This window comes from Hippoglossus stenolepis, chromosome 14 (genome assembly GCF_022539355.2).
Source record: "Hippoglossus stenolepis isolate QCI-W04-F060 chromosome 14, HSTE1.2, whole genome shotgun sequence".
Taxonomy (NCBI): Eukaryota; Metazoa; Chordata; class Actinopteri; order Pleuronectiformes; family Pleuronectidae; genus Hippoglossus; species Hippoglossus stenolepis.
This window is the reverse complement of record NC_061496.1, coordinates 2,648,350-2,669,471: the sequence shown is the minus strand read 5'-3', so window position 1 is coordinate 2,669,471 and position 21,122 is coordinate 2,648,350. Positions and strand designations below refer to the sequence as shown.

Genomic DNA, 21,122 nt, shown 5'->3' with positions numbered 1-21,122 from the left:
ACATAAGAATGAATTATCTTTACCTTTGGTAGTTTAACCTGTAGAATGAGAGAGTCGGTTTTCAGGAAACTCTCACAAAAAACTTTTAATTAAAAACACGACCCCTTCCAATCCTTTTTTTATTTCAGAAACTTTGTCTTTTTGCAGTTTTCATTCATTTCTTCCAAACATGGGCCTAGATACACTAGATACAGTCAGACGAGTCATTAGTTCAAAGTACTTCACAGATCTGTTCACCCCCACAACCCAGTGTGTCAAACACACAGCACTAAGTCACTAACTTTAAAAAATAAGAATGTTATCATCATGAAAACTCAGGTTCAAGAGGGAAAAATGTGAAATATTCCTCTGTTCGCTCTGATGTTGTTCCTCCTTCGGACTTTCTGTTTTTGGGGGGAGGGGTTTTGTTTTGATTAGACGAACTTGGTTTTTTTCTTCCTGTGACACGGCACATGGGGGGCCACCCACGAAGCCAGCCAGTTGAGCAGAGGTTCCTCCGAGCGCTCTGATTAAGAGATAGTCGTCACTTTCTCCTCAGCCATTCGGCCTCTGCTCCTGCTCCTCTCGCCGTCAGTTAACACGCAGAGCAGGAGGAAAACCAGAGATCGACAGTAAGAGGGAAATGTGGTGTCGGCATTTATTTATATAGTATCCCAGTCTCTTAATTTTCTCCTGGCTCTTTCGCCCTCACTCACTCTTCCTCTCTCTCCGTCTCTTTTCTCTCGTAGGAGCGAGTGATACAGCCGATACTCTTTTCCAGGAGGTCTTGGGGAGGAAGGACAAGGCTGACTCCACACGCAATGCACTCAACGTGCTGCAGCGTTTCAAGTTTCTCTTCAACTTGCCACTCAACATAGAACGCAATATCCAAAAGGTAGAATTCAAACACACATCGGCCAGCTGTGTGATATAAAGCAAACTCGAGTGTAAAGAGATATAAGGTCATTCAACAGGAGAGGAAATCTTTCTTTGCTCCGAGTGATGGAGGTTATAAAAATCTATTCTTCACTTCCCTGATTGGTCTGGTTATTTCTGATGCCTTTGTTTTTTCATCCTGGCGATAATGAAACCAATCTTCAGTTCGTTTTGCCGTCATAACAGGACATTGTTGCCTAAAAATAGACAAGGCAACAGAGAAAAATGTTTTTACTGTACATTGCACAAAGTCCTGTGGCTTGCTGCTGCTGCCGGGATCCTTAAAAAACGTGTAATCATGAATCTAATGGCTCCATCAAGAAGCTTCTGAAACCACCACCATGTGAAACCTCACGTCACCGAGCAGAGCTGCATTTTATAGCTGTAGAGGTCTGAATGATGTGATATATTATTGTTGACTTACATTATTTAAAATGTTTCCAACAATGTTCAAACCAGTGTTATTAATAGTTGTGGCTGTAGATTTTGGGATATTCACATCAGTCCGTGGAATTAAACTTCAAACTTGTAAATATTTTCCTTACCATTGTTTATGTGTTGACAGTTTTTGTCATGATTTTTAATACAGTGTTAACATTAAAATGTATTAAAAAAAACATTTCTTTCACAGATAGATAAATACAAAGGTCGTTGAGCACAATACTTCAATTTGTTATTTCAAAGTTTAAATGTATTTGTATTCACATATCTGTCTCTCCAGTATGTACAGTGTATTTGATCTGAGCTTGGCTTTGATCCAGAGGGAGGAGCCAGAGAAGCTTGAATACACAGCGTGTCATGATTGATAAGTTCAAAATAAACCGAAGTGACTTTCTGTCTTTGCAGGGAGATTATGACGTGGTGATCAATGACTATGAAAAAGCCAAATCTCTGTTTGACAACGCTGAGGTCCCTGTTTTCAAAAAAGGTAACAGATATATATTCGGTTGATTCTATCCTTCCAGCTTTGTCAATACGGGTTTCCATCATTGTGAATATGATTGTTTTTAATGTAATTCTCCTGTGTGTAGTTTACGCTGAAGTGGAGACGAGGATCTGCTCTCTGAGAAGTCTCTTGTTGGAGAAGCTGTTGCAGACGCCGTCGACGTTGCACGACCAGAAGCGATACATCAGGTCTCTGTACATTTTCATAACCCTGCGACAGTTATTTCAAATCAAATGTCAGTCCTCATGTTGTGGTCTTTACACGTCTCTCACACAGATTCGTAAAAAAAAAAAAAAGCCTAATTCCCTGCACATCTTGCCTTCATCTTTGCTGGTAACACAATCCTCATGAGTGTGCACCATCTGTAGACATCAAATATAAAGTCATGTCATTTCTCCTCCACTCCCTTTGGTCTCTCTGATGTGTCTGTGTCATTGTTACCAGAACTTCACTCTCCGTCTGCTTTCCTCTCAAGGCCTCTCACTTTTCTGCGAATGCTCACCAACCCACTCAGCTCTCCGTTGCCCCACTCTCTTGTTTCTGTTTATATTTTTCTCTCTCCTTTGCCCCTCTCTCTCTCTCTCTCTCTCTCTCTCTCTCTCTCTCTCTCTCTCTCTCTCTCTCTCTCTCTCTCTCTCTCTCTCTCTCTCTCTCTCTCTCTCTCTCTCTCTCTCTCTCTCTCTCTCTCTCTTTTTCTCCTCCCTCCTCCCTCCATCTGTCCATTCATACTTGTGGTCTCTCCCGATTTATTTTTGTTAAGACCGACCTGTCAGGATCACAGAGACCAGTTCTCAACCGCACGGCAACATCTTTCATCCTGCTGCATTAGGCACGGCTCTGAACGCCCACTCAGCTCCTGTTTACTCTTGCCGTGGATGGTGGGAGCTGTGTGTGTGTGTCTGTGTGTGTCTGTGTGTGTGCGTGTGTGTGTGTGAGTCTCCCTCAGACTTTTTGTAAGATGCCACCTAATGAGAAACAAACGAGTGGCTGGGTCAAAGGATGAGAGTGGAGGGAGGCAGGCCACAGTTTAAAGTGACTCATCTGAGATCAAGCAGGTCATTGAGTGATGTTCAGGACACAAACAACATTCTCTACCTTTTTTTTTTTTTTTTGAATGTAGACATGTTCTCTGCTTCTAAATTTACAACCTGACAATAATCATTATTTGTGTCTTTTTGCTACTTTGCCTGAAAACGTGACAGATTTCTTTGTGATTACACATATTTCAAATTATTCAGATTAATACACGTTGTTGAAACATATCGTAATGATTTTCTGACCAATATTTGTTTTTATACAGAAACCATAATCCAGGATGTGGTTATTCAAGAAAGTAGAAAAATCCCCCTTGTGCCACAGATACTGTTTTATGCTACGTCCACTGGAGGGCGCCACATTCAGACATTTTCAAATATGCATTAGTTTTAAAGGGATTTATAGGTAGAAAACCACTGTGATCATATTTTTTCGTAACTTTGCTTTTGAAGTCCGTCTTCTTTGGTACCTTAAACTGTTGCTTTATGGAAGCTGGAGGCCTTAATGTGATACCCATGACCCCTGAATGCACTCAAAGTCTGAGCACAGAAACGTGGTAAATTAGAATCCAGTCATATCGGCCAGTGGGAATCACTGTTGAGTCTTTTCAGCCAAATTAGCTCTGGTTCTCGACCTGACACTGGTGCCATCAAGCGAACCTGCTCACCATCCTACCAGCTCAGAGCGAAACCATTGCAATCAATGATTCATCCTCCACAGAGGGCGCTGCAATAAAACACTGGAAGCAAACAGGAGAAGAAAGATGGCAGGTCACACTGATTACCTGTGGGATACTTTTATTTATAAGACAAGATGAATGAAGAATAAGGTAAAGAGTGCAACACAAATCCTCTTTCTCCAACTGGTGTTTTCTTTTAATTTGAAGTGTTTTGGATGCACAAACTGGAACCAGTCCATTCCATGTTGGTGGAAAATGGGTTTGAATGGTGTGACCGTCACTAGGTCTTAACCGTAGACTGTGTGTAAAGATGAACGACATGAAGACTCCCCAAAAGAAGCCACAACTTCCCCTAGAACAGATGTGTAGTTTGCTTTTTTCTTTGAATCTAAAGTTTTCCCTCCTGCGTGTAGGTACCTGTCCGACCTGCACGCCCCTGGTGACCCGGCGTGGCAGTGCATCTACGCTCAGCACAAGTGGATCCTGCAGCTGATGCAAAACTGCAGGGATGAGTTTATCAGTGGCCAGAGAGGTGAGAAACGCGCACACAGACACACACGCACACACACACACACACACACACACACACACGTCTGAGCTGGGTCGCTTTACACACAAAGTGAAAAGCCCCTATTTAGCATTTTGAATCAAGGGGCTGGGGGATGTCATGTGAGTCTGAAGGTGGCTGAGGAAAGCGAGAGCCAGCTGCCTGTCCGTCCTACCAGCTCTCTGCCTGCATCCCCCCCTCCGTCACCACCCGCCCCTGCCTGTTCGACTCGAGGCCCGCGTGTTTATTTTTTCATGAATATATGAATAAGATGAAAGTGGGGGAACGCTGGCTTTGGGTTTGGGTTTCAGGGCTTGACATGTTACTGCACACACAAACTCACACGCAGCTTCACAGATGGATTGGAACAATTAACCCCAATTAAGCTGTTCCTCTGTTAAATCAGCCAGCAGAAAAATGTGGATGTGAAACCGTCCGCTCAGGAAGAACAGCGATTCGCCAACCACACTCGCACACACACACCCATACTTGCTGAAAAGCACCCACACAAATACATTGTGAGTGGGTGGCTGCTTCACATAGTGCAGCTGGAACATAAACATGTCTAATGCTAAGGGTAACAGTGGTTTCCGGGGCTCGGGCTTGATGGATCTGGGGGTCGGTTCAACTCCCCGCCTCTCCGCAGTTAAATATCAGCTTGATTATCATGTCAGGGATGGCCCCCTCTCACTGCACACATGCATTCCTCAGCAGAGCAACATGTGGCAGGGAGTGAATCTGAAGTCACACGTGCATCACATGGAGCTCAGCTATTCTGAAAAGTCTAGGTTTCTCGGCAAATCTTATTTGGCGCAACCAGCCTGTTTGGTACGGTTCCTTCTTTAAACATTTGCAAAGCTGAATGTTTAAACCTGTATTTTTGACGTCCTTTTTCGCAGTAGTTTCACGGTTTGTCGCTGCCAAGCAACTGTTGAATACTGGAATAATTAGCAACCATTGGCAGGAGTGGGTTTTGTTCACATGCGTCCTCCTTTAGGTCATGGAGTTATTAAGAACTGACGCCGTCTTCCAAGGTCGAACCTCCTTCACTCATTCCAATGGAAAGTTCTCACCGGACTTATTATTGGCTTTTTATTGGGTCAGTTGCTCCGGACATTTTCTGGAACTTTCTCCTGCCAGCCCCCTAGAAAATGTCCGAGCGAGCCCGTGTAAGAATGTGGGAATATGCACAGCGAGCGAGGGGGACGTAGATCCAGAAAGGTGCACCCTCTGTCATTTCAACTGTTTGTGATTTCTGCAAACAGCTGCCTCCTGTCCCCTCTGCTGTCTCTTCCCCTCACACACACCTGGTAGCTGTTTACCATCTTCGCAGCTCACCTCTCGCCTCGGAACGAAACCCGTGCCCCTCTGAAACATCCCTCCACCCAGGCAGCCCCTTGAACAGCCACGATCATAAAACCACATCCACTGCATCCCCCGACCCCACTCTTCCTCCTTCCCCCCCCTTACTGGTACCTCACAGTCAGCTCCTCTGCCGGCGGCCTCCTCTTCCTCCTCGTATCACATTTACCCACTCGGTTTATCCATTTGCCATCTTTTATGCTATTGTCAGCATCACACATGGCAGGGATCGCTCCTCCGCGACAGATCAGCCGTGTCTGCAGTAACTCAGATCGTTTTCTCTGTCTCTTGTGTTTCCCAGTCATGAACATGAGACCAGAGGCCGTTCTGGTGTCGGTATGATTCCATTAATTAGCCCGTAAAATTGCCTCAAACGTGAAATGGAACCATCCATCTTTGTTGGAACAAAAGCCCGACACCATAGTTTTCTCGTGAGGAAGCATAGCATTGCAAGTTGCTTCCGTATGTCCAAACACACTCATCGTGCCCCGGCGCTGAAATCTGACTCTGCCCGATTCAATTATAAACTGCGGTTCTTTTATTTCCTGAACGGTGCGTCTTCTGCCAATGTCAATACAATTAGTGGGAAATTTTGTTCACAGGAAAATAGGTTTGTCAGAGAAACATTACAGGGATTCTAGTGTTAGTGTGATTTACTGGGAAACAGGCGGTTGTGATTTCAGGATCAGTCAGGAACCCTCCAGGAGAAACGTGTTAATTATTACACTTGAGTTAGGGTGTTAATCAGATGTGTGTATCAGTGGAGGGGTAAGTTCGCGTTGTAGAATTCTTTGGCTTTGCAAGTTTCTCACCGACCACGAGTCAGTCTCAGCTGATCCGACCTGCAGACGAGCCTCAGACCTGATGAGGAAGTGAGCAGAGGTCTCACACTGTCTTCAACACACACACACACACACACACACACACACACACACACACACACACACACACACACACACACACAGAGGTTCCTACATTTCAACCTTAAAACTTAGAAGAGAAGAGTTTGAACAGCTCTGAGCGCTACACATGCAAACTCACACCTTAAACACACACACCACACACACACACACACACACACACACACACCGACACACACACCGACACACACAGTCTTATGCATTCTGAAGAGTCCGGGGGTTCAGCCGACACCTGGATCAACAGCAGCTCTCATCCCTGTAAAAAGAGAGGAAAACATCACAGGAAAAGACCACACAGCTCCACATGGGCTATTTGTGTGTGTGCGTGTGTGTGTGCGCGTGTGTGTGTGCATGTGTGTATCTGTGATGTGAAAGAGCTTCGTCTGTTTACAGATAATCTGACTCAGTTGAGAATTTCCTTGCATTTTCTCCAGTGGAGGGCTGTGTTGTGTGCACGGCGGTCTGCACCACAGTCGCTCCTCTGCTCGGGGATTTCTCGCTCAGCCTCTACCTTCATTCTGTGACTCACCAGCACACGTTTGTCTGTGTGTGTCAGACACATGTTTTGGAAATGTGGCAGCCGGTCCCTCTTCTAGGGCAGACACGCTACACGTAGGCGTATTGCAGCACAAGCTTGTTTCATTATCACCGTTCGAAGGTTTGATCCCCTCACGGCACCGTGGCGTTTCACTTTCATTTCTATATGTTAAGGTTCACACTTTCTTCTGATATCATCAAGTCATCGTCTCGCAGATTCATTTTACTGAAGTTATCTCTCGCGGGGGAGGGGGGAGGGAAGGGGGGGGTTGCTGGTCGCAGAATGACTCTCTCGTTGGTGGCTGTAGTGCAGCTCCCTGTCGCCATCTAGGGGGCACGTGGAGCAGAAGTAACTGAGCCCAGTGCGGTTGATGTAAACCCACTTCACCCCAGCGCTCGCAAAGCCCACAGCTCTGTTTCCTCACCCTGGAAACAACAGGACATTCTCTCAGCTGTGGGCCGCGGCAGAGACGGATCAGAACACAAATAAAGAAAGGCAGAGAGGGGCGAGCGAGGATTGTTTGGTGTGAAAGCCTGCTGAGCTTATTGAGGAATGTGGAATTATGAAAATGGCTTATTTGATTATTCGATATCGTATGTGTTTTTTTTTTTTTTTCATTTCTCATCTCCTGCTCCCTCCCCCCTTCTCCTCCTGTCCGCCAGTGGGTGTTGGACTTCTGGACCTGGAGGGGGATTCCCGCCCGCTGGCGCTCGGCCGGCTCGGCCACACCGCGTCTTTGAAGAGAGGGGGCAGCCTGCGAACGCCACGACCCAGCAGTGAGCACCACAACACTGCACACAACCTCCCACTCTGTCTGTGTGAGGGAGGGGGTTCCCTGTCTGAGCTCGACTCGGTGTATATGTGTTTGTTTGTGTGTGTAACACTTTCTTGCTTTAGGGGAATCAAGAGTAGAGTGGAAGGAAGTCGCAGTGCACCTCCTCACATCACTCAGTACAGTGACAACACAAACAAAACATATCTCCAACCTCCTTCTGCCTGGAAGTTAAATGTTCTGCCCTGTGATTCTTTGAATTACAGATATTTTTAAGGTAGTGGGATGTGCTAGTTTGCCCATGCAGTGCCCCATCACCTCTGTAGAGATGGAGATTGTGGAGATTGTGTACTATGTGTGTGTCTCTGTTCCAGCCTGGCGCTCCGAAACACCTCAGCAGGTGCAGTTTGTTGAGAAGCTGTCGGACGTGGTGATTGGTCAGCTGCCGAACTTCTGGAAGCTCTGGATCTCTTATGTCAATGGGAGTCTGTTTAGTGAGGTGAAGACCTGGGTTCCCTGTGTAGTGAGAGGACAGTACTACATACAGCACACTTACATTATCAGGTCAAATGAAGGTTTCTCACTTTCCTCAAGTGGAATTTCTTTCCAAGTTTCTTCTATATTTCAAAATAATTGAAGTGAATAAAGTTGTCCAATCTCACACCTGATGAAATGTGACACCAAGCTTATTGCAAGAGTCTTTACTAGTTTATAAAGAAAACATTTATCACCGTCTCATGCCCATGTGGTCTAAATAGCTAAGAATAGCATCTGAACACCCATTGGTCTTAAAATGAGGTGAGGTCAGGTGCATTGTTGAGGTGGTAGAAAACTAAACAACAGAAATCTGAATTATTTCCTTGTTATTTTATGGGGATCATATCTCTGCATTTGGACATAAACTTAGATTGTTAAAATACAAATAAATAAGTGCATCACATGAATAAGTCAGTGACAGAATATGTTTTGTTTAAGTTTAAGAAATCTCATTTGTCAACTCTGACAAGAATAATAAAATGTTTTTTATCAAGTTGTTCTACATAATAGAAGTATATTGATTTTTTTTGTACATCATTGGGGCCACACACAAGAACATCCTGGGATTATTTGTGATGGTCTTTCTTAATGCTGTGATTGATTAATGTAAATATACGTCTCTGTGGTTCTGTTAAGAATATTTACACAAAACACCTACAGTTTTATTTCTCTAGGTTTTAAATATAAATGATGAACAGCAACATTATTTCCATTTTTCTGCAGACTGGAGAGAAATCTGGGCAGGTGGAAAAGTCCAAGAAGAACGCCAGACAGAGACAGAATGACTTTAAAGTGAGTGGCTCTATGACTCCCTCGTTTACTGTACAAATCTAAAAAGATGAACCCTATTGAAAGTGTGTTTGTTTGTACGCTCTGTGTTTTACAGAAAATGATTGAGGAGGTCACCAATCGGCTGGTGAAGCTTATCCGAGGGGCTCTCCTCCCCACCACCCTGCCGCAGGGGGAGCTGAACCTCTACGGAGGCTGGGAGAACAAGACGGAGCTCACTGGAGCCTGGCTCACACAAATCATTCACACCGTCAGGTTCTCACTCTCATTGTTTTAATATTTAAGCAGTTTTTAAATGTTTACACGCAGGAATTCAGCGACTGACCCCTCTCTCCCTTCTCTCCCTCTCTGATCCACGTTTCCCTCTGGTGTCTGTCACCCAGGAGTTGTCATGACGCTCTGTCTGCGATGGAGATCCCAAACGATCTGCTGCAGGTGATCCAGGATCTGCTGCTGGAGCTGAGAGTCCACTGCCTCATGGTGTCTCTGCTGCACACAACAGAAGGTGAGGACACTAATGAACGTCAGGTTGTAAATTAGCTTTATCGGAAAATAGCAAGATTTGTAAAATGACAGTGAAATGTCCCCGGTACCCAAATCTTGTTTTCGACAATTCTGGAACAACATGTAAAAAGTAAAGTGCACATACACAAGGTGGTTTTGGATTTATAAATGTGCTGTTGTTGTCACACTGGCGAGACAGTGCAGCTATTGTATCGTCTGCACAAAGCTGCAAATAAGGCCTTTGGGGACGGAAGTGAAACAAAAGTATATCAAAGCGCTGTCATTCTGAAATTCTAATCCTCTCAGTTATGTCATTTAGGACTTGTTCGATTCAAACTGCATTAAGGCAAAAGAAAATGTCATTAGAAAACTGAAAATAACTTCGTGGGAGGAGCTGTATGTAGAACTTCTTCTAAGAACATTCTCTCTGCAGTAAGTGATGATGATGATAACAGGAAGAATTGCATTTAAAAAAAGATTCCATTCCGTAAGAAACACCGACTCTCATGGACCCAGCGAGTTTTTGAACGTGTTGTTTCTTTGCACAAACCGAGGACAGACAGTAAAGATCCACTTACCTTAGACACACATTGTCCCTTTTTCTAAGTGGTGGTCAGTTTCCTCAACTGCCTCCTTCACCTCATATAACTTTTTAAGGTATTAATAGACAAAGTGTTATGAGACTAACTCCAGACATGCTCGGTTTCATTTGTGGTTAGGTTTGGTCATTTTGAGAAGAGTGACTGGTTTTCACTCAACTTTCCCCCACATTCACATCAAATTGTGGTCTGAGCAGAAATAGTTAGATTTTATATCATGTTGTGGTTTTTCCCGCAGAGACTCAAACTTTGTTTTGTCTCTATTTCCACTCGTATCGACCCTGTTTGAACTGTGGAGAGTTTTGAATTGATCACGTTATCAATTCGTATTTGTGCCTTTTCCCGACTCTTAGACGTGAAGCGTCTCGCTGAGAAGGAGGACTGGGTTGTGGATAACGAGGGAATCACCAGCTTGGTGAGGATGTTGTTGCATCAAGCTTTACTTTACGTCTCTTCATGAAAAATGTCCGTCACATACTCCTGCACATTTTCCCTGAATCTTTTTCGTCTCAACAAGAGGAAAAAACTGTCTTTTGTCATTATAGTATTGTGTTAACATGTTTGTAACCTGTGTTGATGCGCCTGGTCTCTTCTGCAGCCGTCACAGTTTGAACAGTGCACGGTCCTGATGCTGCAGTCGCTCAGAGAGCCGCTGGAAGTCAAACCAGGAGAGATCAATGTAAGACAATCACCTGAAATCACAGCAACGCAATCGAACCTGAAGAAGAGGTTTGATCATCTCAACCACGACGGACTTTGTCTTCTCTAAATGAAGAGCTTTGTATTTTTTGGGGTTTATGTGTATTTATATTAGAATTTACTGCAAATATTTAGGATGGGCCAAGAAGGTCAAATCAGAACTAAGTCAAATTAAATCAAATCAGATAATCAGCTTCCAAAACACAGATAATTCTTCAATCATTAATTCTTTAATCATAAATCTTGATCAGGGCGGCAAACCCATTTATTTAGTTTATTTAAATTAATTATAAACAGCCCTGATTGTGGTTTTTACCTGTTGTTCCTGCCGCCCCACAATAAACATAAAATATAAATCTTTCCTACAAGATTGAACTCAAACAAAGAAAACACTCTTTAGGATTAATTAAGAACACATTATTAAAATGTTTCATACTTCATTCTTCCTCACTTGAAACCTGATTGAAACTTGGTATAGTGGAGCACAGATAAGCAACATGACGTGAAATAACACATACAACTGCCTCTGATTTTAAACAACCTGAATACATCAAATATTCAGGCAAAGCCTTTTTTCTGATGCATGAAGATGTGTTTCACTGTCTTTTCTGCAGGTGTTGCAGTTGGACCAGGTCCAGGATCAGGTCACAGAGCTCAGTGTGAGCATCATGAAGGTACGATCCGTCAGCCTGCAGCCGGAATTAATAATCTTCTGTCATCAACACCAGATACCAGGAAACACAACCACATTTATTTGATTTTCAAACCTTAAGTCCAGAAGTCTGGGCTCCTGGAACTCATCAAACCAACAATCGACCTGATGCTTTAGTTTTTAATCGAATGTTTCAAGGGTTATCCCATAATTCTGTCATGATATTAACGTTTTCTGTCCCATTTTACATAAAATATAAGGTTCACAATGTTTGAACTACGTTTTTCCACAAAAGACAAAACACAGTGAATAGAAGACAGAAGAATAGAAGCTATATATTTAAAATACTGAAAGACAGAGTGAGTTCATCGTGTAGAAGGTTTGAGTTTTTCCACAACGAGCCTGACGACCGTGTCTCCATGTTCAACTCAGGTTTTCATCAACTGCTTGGACCAGCTGAGCACAAAGACAGACGGAGACATCGATGCATCTCAGTAAGTTTTCATTGACCCTTTATTCACATTTATAAGTTTAACTGTGTTTGATTTTAAATACAAGTTAAAATCTCCCCCAACGTGTGCGCAGCAACATCGCAGTGGACCTGTCCTCTCCAGATCGGTTTACCGCCGTTCAAGAGGGCTTCTGTCCAACATCTGTAAGCATCATGTTGTCTTTTTTATTATTTCCTTTCTACTGTTTGGGGTTAATTCACCTGAAAACCCACATTTGGCGGCTGCGTCACCGGAGCGTGGGTTTCTCTCCTTCACACAAATCGACAAACGTGTCTCACTCATCCAAACCACGAAATGTTATCAGGCTGTTTCCTGGTTGTGGACAAGAAGCAGATACGTCCTCATTTCCTGTAACTTGTTTGAGGTGTTAGCGGAGGGGGTGAAGCAGCGGGGGACGAGGAGGAGGAAGAGCAGGGTGTAGAGAGCTTGTGGTGAAGGGAAATGGAGCAAGGTGCAGATGGGGTTTCCCCTGCCCTAAATATGTGAAGCCGGGGCGAGGGAGACAGACTCGACTGAGTGCAGCTGACCACAGTTAAGACGGGAGTCACTTGAGTTTTTCAAACTATGAACCAACAAAAACAACTGAGGCCCGGCTTCTCTTGGACTGTGTGACCTCAGCCCACTGAAGTCTCCGATCTCATGTGTGTGAAAAACAAGCTCCTGCCACTGACGACACGATCTGTGACGGACAGGTCTGGATTCATGCAGAGCAACGTTTAAAAATAAGGAAATTCAGAACAGGAGAACACATTTTTCTGAAATGTAACGGAAGGGAGGAGATTTGGGGAAATTTCTTATATTTTAGAAAAGTGAGGATATTGTCGGAGCAGGGCATTTTTGCAAAGTGAGAAGATTTTAGGATACTGACAATGTTTTAGACAATTAGCACCTTTTAGGAATGCAAGAACATTTTCCCATTTTTCAGGATATGTCAGGTCAGTAAGTAAAGTTACGTTACATTTGGAAAGTGAGGACAGGTTTAGAAATGCAGGTGTACATTCTTTGGGAAAGTGGGCAGATGTTGTGTTGTCCCCACGTGTTGCTTTAGGGCTCAGGATCGAATAAGGTTTAGACGTGCATGTGTCCATTGGGAATGTGACCTGGGAATGCATTATGTATATAAATGCATATGTATAAATAAATGTTTTTGTGTGTGTGTGTGTGTGTAGGAGCAGCGCCTGCTGATCATCCTCAGTAACTGTCAGTACCTGGAGAGACGCACCTTCCTGAACCTGGCCGATCACTTCGAGAAACACGGCTTTACGGGGACGGAGAAAATCACACGGGTCAGTTTTGGGCCGTTTTTACATCTACAGTTGTGTTTCTGAATAGAGCTTTAAAGAGAGAGAGAGAGAGAGAGAGAGAGAGAGAGAGAGAGAGAGAGAGAGAGAGAGAGAGAGAGAGAGAGAGAGAGAGAGAGAGAGAGAGAGAGAGAGAGAGAGAGAGAGAGAGAGAGAGAGAGAGAGAGAGATCGGCTCTGTCTGTCGCTGCTGATGAGAAGTACGAGTGTTGTCATTAAGAACAAAGGAGATCCCTCGTTCTGATTGTCCCTCACTCACTTCTGAGCAGAGATATGACTACTTTCTTTTAAAGAAACACACTTAAAGGTCAACGTCTTGAAAGCTCGGTTCCTCACCTTGTTTGTCTCCTTCACACAAACGCACTCACACAACTGCCCACAATGACTAATGGTTGAATCACAATGCAAAGAAGTGTTTTGTTGGTTTTATAGTCAAAACCGGTGAATCATTTTCTGTGAAGAATTTGTTTGGACGTCTTATGTTTTTCAGTGAGTATTTACTGATATGATAACTATGTTAATTCATATTTACATCAATGTAAACATCTTGCGCCCATTATATCTAATCTACAACTCCCCCACTGTGTGATGCATCTGTCGTATTACACCTTTATTAAAATACTATGAACCTGAAAACGAACCACCAACATACATGTCCTTCTAAAGTATTAGTTTGATTGTACAATGAGTACAAGTACACACACACACACACACACACACACACATTGATTATTCATTTCTGTTGATGGGTAGTTTCATATAGTTCCAGCTGCTTTGACTTACAAAGGACAGTGAGAAGGTTTTATTCATGTGTGTCCTTGTCTGTTAATGCGTTTTGTCGTGGTTCCCTGCTCAGGTGAGTGTGGACGCTGTGCGAGAGCTGGACAGGAAGCTGTTCGAAGCCTACATTGAGCGACGGGCCGACCCGATCGCTGGCTCCCTGGAGCCCGGCATCTGCGCTGGATACTTTGACTGGAGAGACTGTCAAACACCTACAGGTACGAAACCACGCTGGAAGCACGCGTGGTGCAAAATGAAGGCGTGAAACCGTCTGTAACGTAGACTGTGAATAAAGATGGACGACGTGTCGATGCTTCCTCCCAAGATTCAGACACCGAGCCTAAATATCTCGGAGGTTAACGCGGCCGTCTTGCGCCGACGACGTAATTCGGAGCGTGAGTCTGCAGAGTAGTGATCGTAGTGTTGAGTTGTGGTGTCGAGGTCCTGCTGATACACACGTTTATCCAGTCTGGAGTCAGTCTCAGCTGTTCATCAGTAACACTAACATGGAGGAGGCAGCGTCTATTGTGCTTCAAAACACGTTGGCTTCACTCTTAAAGAGCCGTCATGTCGTTCATCTGCGTCGACGGTCTGTTCACCTCGTGGTTTCTCGGTGATATAACCTGGGATGTCAGGCGAAGACAACCAAGGGAAATCACCCGCGGCAACCACCACCCGACCCCGTTAATGACGTGAATCAGCCCCCGACAGTCCTGTGGGACGGGGGCGCGACACGTGCGGTTTGAAGTGTGTTGTTGCGTTTGGTATTTGTCATGTGTAAAGTACGGCTCTTTGATGGTTTACTGTAAACACCACAGAGATCATTAAATCAGTCCCCGGTCTAAAGGTCCTCTCACGGCCTTTGTGTGTGTGTGTGTGTAGCTGTGGGTGTGCAGCGTTGTGTGTTTGTGCTTCACCAGATCTAAACCCTGCAGGTGAAACTTAAATGTGTATATGTGGTTTACCTTTGCACAGGATGTGAAGCAGCGTGTTAGAGAGTGTGTGAGAGTGTGTGAGAGTGTGTGAGAGCGTCGACAGGCAGCAGGTTATCACTCTGCTACTACTCAGTGTTGATAGGAAGCTGCTCTGGTCGGTTCCTGCCGTCGTGTGAGTTTGCGTGTGACTTTGTGTCTTCGGCCTGTTTGTGAAAGAGGAACATTTTGGACTCTTAACCACAGTTCTAGGATCTGATACTTTCACTGGTTGCACTTTTTGTTCAGGACCCCTGTAAAGTGTGTGGGTGCTGCAGAGCGTCAGAAATCCACTTTCAATAGCTTCTCGCTGTCAGAGTTTGATAATTGTTTGATTTCCCGGTCGAACATTAACTATAATCTGAACAGAAGCTCCTCCTCCTCCTCCTCCTCCTCCTCCTCCTCCTCACAGCTCAGAATGGAGTTGTCTTGTCTGCAATGAACAAGATACAGCTCGGTCTTTAAAGGTCTCACAGTTAATCATCTGAATCTTGGGTTTACGATGCTTGTTTAGCAAATTTAATAAAGATTATGTTTTCGAGTGTAATGATCGAGCACCAGAGTGGGCACAGCCCAGTAGTGATCACTTGTGCGGTTTCCACTGTGCTAGAATTTTGTCGCCATTTTCTATGCAGGAAAAACCCTACGGGGTGAGGGGGTGGTACGATTGACGGTAAATCGCCCAACCGTGGTGATATGTTGCTTAATCACCGCGGTTACAGCCCAAAGTTATGCGATAAAACATGAACACACAAGTGTAAATCTTTACAAAGGCAGCGTGCTTCAAACCGGCCACGCCCATTTTGACCTTGAAAAAACCACTGAACTTAAAAGGATGTGACGTGGGCCAAGAAATAACTTATTCAACATTTTTTTTACTGATTTCCCAAAGAATAACTCCTGGATCTGATATATTTAGAGATCTGATATCGATAAGTGAATTTATGGGGACTTTAGGGTTTTAAGGTTCATCTCCTCAAACACATTCACATCCCTGCTACCTGACTTCATCTTCTCAGTCCAGGTCCAGTGTGTGTGATCAGCTGATGCAGATGTTTCAGATGCTACCGATGCTTTAACTCCATATCTTACATCCTTGGAAGAAGAAGAAGGAGAATCTGTGTGTTATCGTCGTTTCCCTGGATTCTGATCAGTGTCGTGTGTCTGTTCCTCCCTCAGGTGTCAGGAACTACCTGAAGGAAGCTCTGGTGAACATCATCACGGTGCACGCTGAGGTACGAGCGCCCCTCACGCCTCCTTCCGCCAAAACGCTCTTCACTCTGTGTCCTTGTCGTTTCATCAGCAGTTTTTCTTCTGTCTCAGGTCTTCACGGTCTCCAAGGATCTGGTTCCTCGGGTTATATCGAAGATTGTTGAGTCAGTTGCGGACGAGATGAGTCGTCTTATGCAATGCGTGTCCTTGTTCAGTAAAAACGGAGCCCTGCAGGTACACATTGACACAAACCTATTGTAGATCCGAGTCATAGTAGGACCTTGACTCATAAGTCGACCCAACACAGTCGTTGGGGTTTTACCCATTTCTGATAACGTCATATTTTACTGCTGACAGTTGACGAGGTTCAATGGATTTCATTTGCTCTGTTGCACCTTTTGATCCTCAAACACCCCCTCATCCTCCTCAGGCTCGTCTTGAGATCTGCACTCTGAGAGACGCCATCGTTGGGTACCTCAACTCTGAGAGCAAGTGGGTTCAACACACAGACACACAGACACACAATCACACACACACACACACAGTGCTGAGCTCACATACGTGTGATTTATGCTCATGAATGTGACAGACATAAATCTTAGCAGTCGCACATCCCTCACTACAATCCCTATTTATGTTACTTGGTGGGTTTTGGAAAGGAAGTGAAAGTAATCTGGTTCTGCTGTGTGCATGCACTGGGGTGTGTGTGTTGTGTGTGTGTGTTTTTGTGTGTGTGCATACATGTTTGTGCTCATGTCTGGATGCACACACACATTTATTCTGAACTGTATTTCTGCCCTTTTTCTAAGCAAACTTGTAACTGAGCATCTTTTCTTCAGCCAAAGCTTCAATCTGGCTTTAGACGCCCTGCCGCAGCTACAGAGCGGAGCCGATACCAAGTAAGTCTCACACTGGTCCATGCAATAATGATCATATTAAACCGAACCTTGTTTATAAAGCACCTTACGAGGAGCATATCAAGTTCAATTGACGAGTTGAAGGCAAACAAAAGCAGTTTGAAAACCACACAGAGTGAAAACAAGTCAGAGCAGTTTCTGGACAGTTTCTGGACAAAGAGCTCGTCAGTCATATTCGCTCAAGGTGGTTTTTCCAAACGTTTCTGGGGCCCTGACAGAAAAGACCTGGTCTCACTGATTCTCAGCCGGGACTGTGAATGAAGAGCAGGACCTAAAGATCTGAGATATACGCAGGTTGAGTCCAGAATGAGCCTTAAAATTCAACAATAAAAATCTTCAAATCAGTTCTAAAATGTCCCCGAGGCCGATGAAGAGACTCTAACGCTGTTCCTGACTGTGAACTTCTGATGTTTTCTTCATGATGTACAGTTTACTCTCCAGTGATTCCTGCATGTTCCTCCTCCTCAGGCTTCTGGAGCAGCTGATGGACAAGTTCACGAGCAGCATGCAGCTGCAGCTCACCTGCTTCCACCCGTCGTCTGTGCAGCCTGTGAAGAGATGAACCGCCTCTTATCTGAATCATCGAATGAACGTCTCTCTTATCACCGTGTTCACTCATCTCCTCTCTTCTCAGAATCACTTTCTGCTTCACCTGATTGAACCCTAATGTTTAAACTTATTACTAATTTCACTGTTACTGTGCCGGACAGTCCCAGATGAGCTGGTTATGCTAATGACGCTAATGTGCCGTGTTTGACAGTCGGGACCACCGTCTGAGCTCGGAGGTGAACGTCTGTCCCGAACATTCAAAGAAGCCGTTGAAGCTTTGTCCTGTGACATTTCAGCCGCCCAATAAAGTGAAACAACTTCATGTTAAAACGTTGTAATTACGTTTGTTTCTTATGATTTATATGACCCTTACTGCAGCGAGCAATCCAGAGGTTTCAGCTTCAGTTGATCTTTGACCGATTAGCTCCAAAAGTGAATCATCTGCAGAAACACGCCCCAAGTGATACTCCCACCAAGTTGGGTCAAAATCCCATCATGCATTTTTGAGTTGTTTTGAACACACACACACACACACACACACACACACACACACACACACACACACACACACACACACACACACACACACACACAGTTTTCTTTGGAACCATTTTGCATTTGTGCACATTCATCTGTGGAGCTCCAGCTCTCTGGTTCACTCAGGCTGTCTGGCCTCGTGTCGGCGTCTGTGGGTGGAGGATGTGACCTCAGGGTGTGAACAGGGCGTGTGCAGGGCGTGTGCAGGGCGTGTGCAGGGCGTGTGCAGGGCGGGGGGGGCTGCAGGCCGTTGGTCAGGGCAGCGAACGGAAGACGCTGCAGGTGAATCCCAGATGAAAGTGTCATGATGGTCACAAAGTGAGATGTGTGGTTAAGGTCGACCTAGAGTCGCTCAGGCGGAGGAGACGCCCACGGCTCACACGAGAGACGAGGGTTTATCTGAGGACAGTGTGCACGGGGTGTCGTCCTGTTGTTGACACAGACAATCTGAGACTTTTCACGATCGAGCTCCAGATCAGGTTTCTTCAGACTTTCTGTTGTTGTGTGCGTCGCTCTGGGGGAAAGCCACGCGGCGCCGACAGGAGCTGTTTTGATTCTCTGTGTTCTAAACTTAGCTCTCACTCCTCCCACGGATTCATTCACAAAACAAGTTCAAAGCCCCAAACTCCACCCGCTCTCAGTTTACAGTAACAGAGCTGAGAGGGAGTTTTCTAAAAATCCTCATTGAACCTTTATTCACCAGAACTTGTGTTCCATCACAGACGTGATGACAAAGAGAAGAACATCCTCTGTGATCTAATTTCTGTGTTAGTGAGCAACCGAGAGAACGAAGAACTCTGTCACATCTCAGAACCTGTGACCTGTGAAGATTCTCTGCGTTTCACCCAGATGTTGTCGAGCAGCTGGACAGAGATTCAGAAACTGTTTTTACTCTGGAGATTTGTGTCATTTGACTCAGTCCAATTTCACTTTTCTTTCTCAAATGTGAAAAAAAGATGTTTGCCCTCGAGGTGACACCTGAAAAACTGGAGTTTCATGATGATCTGCTATAATTTGATGTTTAAGGGAACTGGACTTTAAACAGTTGACTCTGTGCACATGAACGACTTGAGACCACGACCTGCACGACTGAGAAACTTCACGTATATTAGTTTATTAGTATTCTGCGTCACCTTCCCTGTCCCACACGGGATCGGGACTTTTCACAAAACATCAACTCCACCAGTTGAAACTACAATATACGTCAATAAATTTAGTCAATATTTGTGTCCACGCGATTCACGATGGCTTTGGAAATACTCGGTTATTGTTTTTCTTCAGAATAATGTCAGTGATATTTGTATATTTTTCTAATAATCTTCACGTCTCAGTTCTTTCTGTCGGTGTCACTCTCCTGGAGAAGAGGAAATCATTCATATTGACTTTCCAATATATGATTTTGTGTTTTTAAAAAGGTTCCAGTAATCTCCTCTAACAACTTAACTTTTCACAAATGTCTCGAACAGGAAGAAATATTTCATTTGTTTTATATAACATAACATAAATGAATCATCTTTAAGTTTCTGTGAGGAACCACCGATCACACTGGGACCGGAAATAAAAGTTTCTATGAACAAACTTCATAACGTTTGTCTCGTTCAGGACATTATTTCACATATTTGTCTCAAATTTATCTATTTTTACCTTTTTAAACATCAACTTTTTCTTCAATTTAATCCCAGGACTTGTTTTCTTACATTTTGTCCACTTGTGTTTAATCAGTAATAAAGATCATCACTCAGCTCTAACGTTCTGTTAACATCTGTCTGCAGGTCAGTGGTTTTCAGAGAAAACTCCTCGAGTGATTTTATCTTTTATCGTCTTCTGGTGAATTACTTCTCATCAGCGACACGTGTGTTTGTGGCTTTTCTGTTGTTGTGATTGTTTTTCCATGGAAGTGGAAACGAGACTCTGATCTATGAGCAGAAACCAGGAAGCCTCTTTCTCCTCAGCGCGGAAAGTGTCGACCGACCTCTTCCTCTCGCCGGCTCCCCTTGTGACGTCATCACGGTGTTTGTGATAAAGAGTTGTTTGATTAACCAGCTTCATCCTGCAGCTGACGCACACTTCCTGCTCTCACACACACACACACACACACACACACACACACTGACGTTATGAACACAGGTCGTCACTCTTTGCTCCATTTGGTTGAAATGTGAACTTTCATTAAAACCTCAACGGGTTCACCTCAGATCAGATCTCGTGTGAGATGCTGAAAATCAAGTGTTTGAGTTTCTCTCAGAAACAACCAGGCACATACATTTTCTACATGGTGGTGATAGTGTCTCAGCAGAAAAATGTAAATTATTATAATAAGTATATTAATTACCAGAGTTTATCTCTAATATTCAGCAGGAAACTTTAAAAAAAATGTGAAGAACTCTAAACAGAGTTTGGTGGATTTGTTACAGCCGCAGCTCTTCGGGTTCAGGAAGCAGAGGATCATGGGTAATATCCTGATCATGATGTAGTTCTCTACATGAAAACCACTTTATCGAGTCAATCACCACGTGTGGCTGCAGGGGGCGCTGGTGCAGTTACATGCTGATGCTTTAATATGTTGAATCTCACGAGGAATAAATTAACAAACTAGTAAATCAACATGAAGATTTTCAAAAAGACAAAAAACGTCAGAATGTAAAACACAGATAGTTTTGTTACGTTTCGGTTTTAAAACAAAACTCTCGGCAAGAAGGTGAATAATAATTTGTTTTATTTAAAGGCACAAAAATGTAACATACAGTTATTTTTTATTTACAATCACCTGAGCTGTCATTTCTGTTTTGTTTAAAAAATTATAAAAGAAATAAATGGTCGCACAAAAATACAGAAAAAGAGAATCACACA

The 21,122-nt window shown here is 44.0% G+C and overlaps 1 protein-coding gene across 4 annotated transcripts in view; it reads left to right on the top strand.

Moving 5' to 3' along the window:
- The window catches only part of exoc2 (exocyst complex component 2), a 41,890-nt gene extending 23,825 nt beyond the window's left edge, over positions 1 to 18,065 (top strand). For all 4 annotated transcript variants that reach the window (XM_035176619.2, XM_035176620.2, XM_035176621.2 and 1 more), the window contains 21 exons: positions 729 to 874; positions 1,762 to 1,843; positions 1,947 to 2,049; positions 3,989 to 4,107; positions 7,605 to 7,718; positions 8,089 to 8,213; positions 8,975 to 9,043; positions 9,138 to 9,295; positions 9,424 to 9,545; positions 10,497 to 10,558; positions 10,742 to 10,822; positions 11,457 to 11,516; positions 11,927 to 11,988; positions 12,080 to 12,149; positions 13,176 to 13,292; positions 14,163 to 14,304; positions 16,237 to 16,292; positions 16,381 to 16,503; positions 16,700 to 16,761; positions 17,109 to 17,168; positions 17,655 to 18,065. In XM_035176619.2, the coding sequence (XP_035032510.1) occupies positions 729 to 874; positions 1,762 to 1,843; positions 1,947 to 2,049; positions 3,989 to 4,107; positions 7,605 to 7,718; positions 8,089 to 8,213; positions 8,975 to 9,043; positions 9,138 to 9,295; positions 9,424 to 9,545; positions 10,497 to 10,558; positions 10,742 to 10,822; positions 11,457 to 11,516; positions 11,927 to 11,988; positions 12,080 to 12,149; positions 13,176 to 13,292; positions 14,163 to 14,304; positions 16,237 to 16,292; positions 16,381 to 16,503; positions 16,700 to 16,761; positions 17,109 to 17,168; positions 17,655 to 17,748 (2,027 nt within the window). In that variant the 3' untranslated portion in view covers positions 17,749 to 18,065. The remainder of the gene's footprint in view (positions 1 to 728; positions 875 to 1,761; positions 1,844 to 1,946; positions 2,050 to 3,988; positions 4,108 to 7,604; positions 7,719 to 8,088; positions 8,214 to 8,974; positions 9,044 to 9,137; positions 9,296 to 9,423; positions 9,546 to 10,496; positions 10,559 to 10,741; positions 10,823 to 11,456; positions 11,517 to 11,926; positions 11,989 to 12,079; positions 12,150 to 13,175; positions 13,293 to 14,162; positions 14,305 to 16,236; positions 16,293 to 16,380; positions 16,504 to 16,699; positions 16,762 to 17,108; positions 17,169 to 17,654) is intronic.
- Positions 18,066 to 21,122: the final 3,057 nt, after the last annotated feature.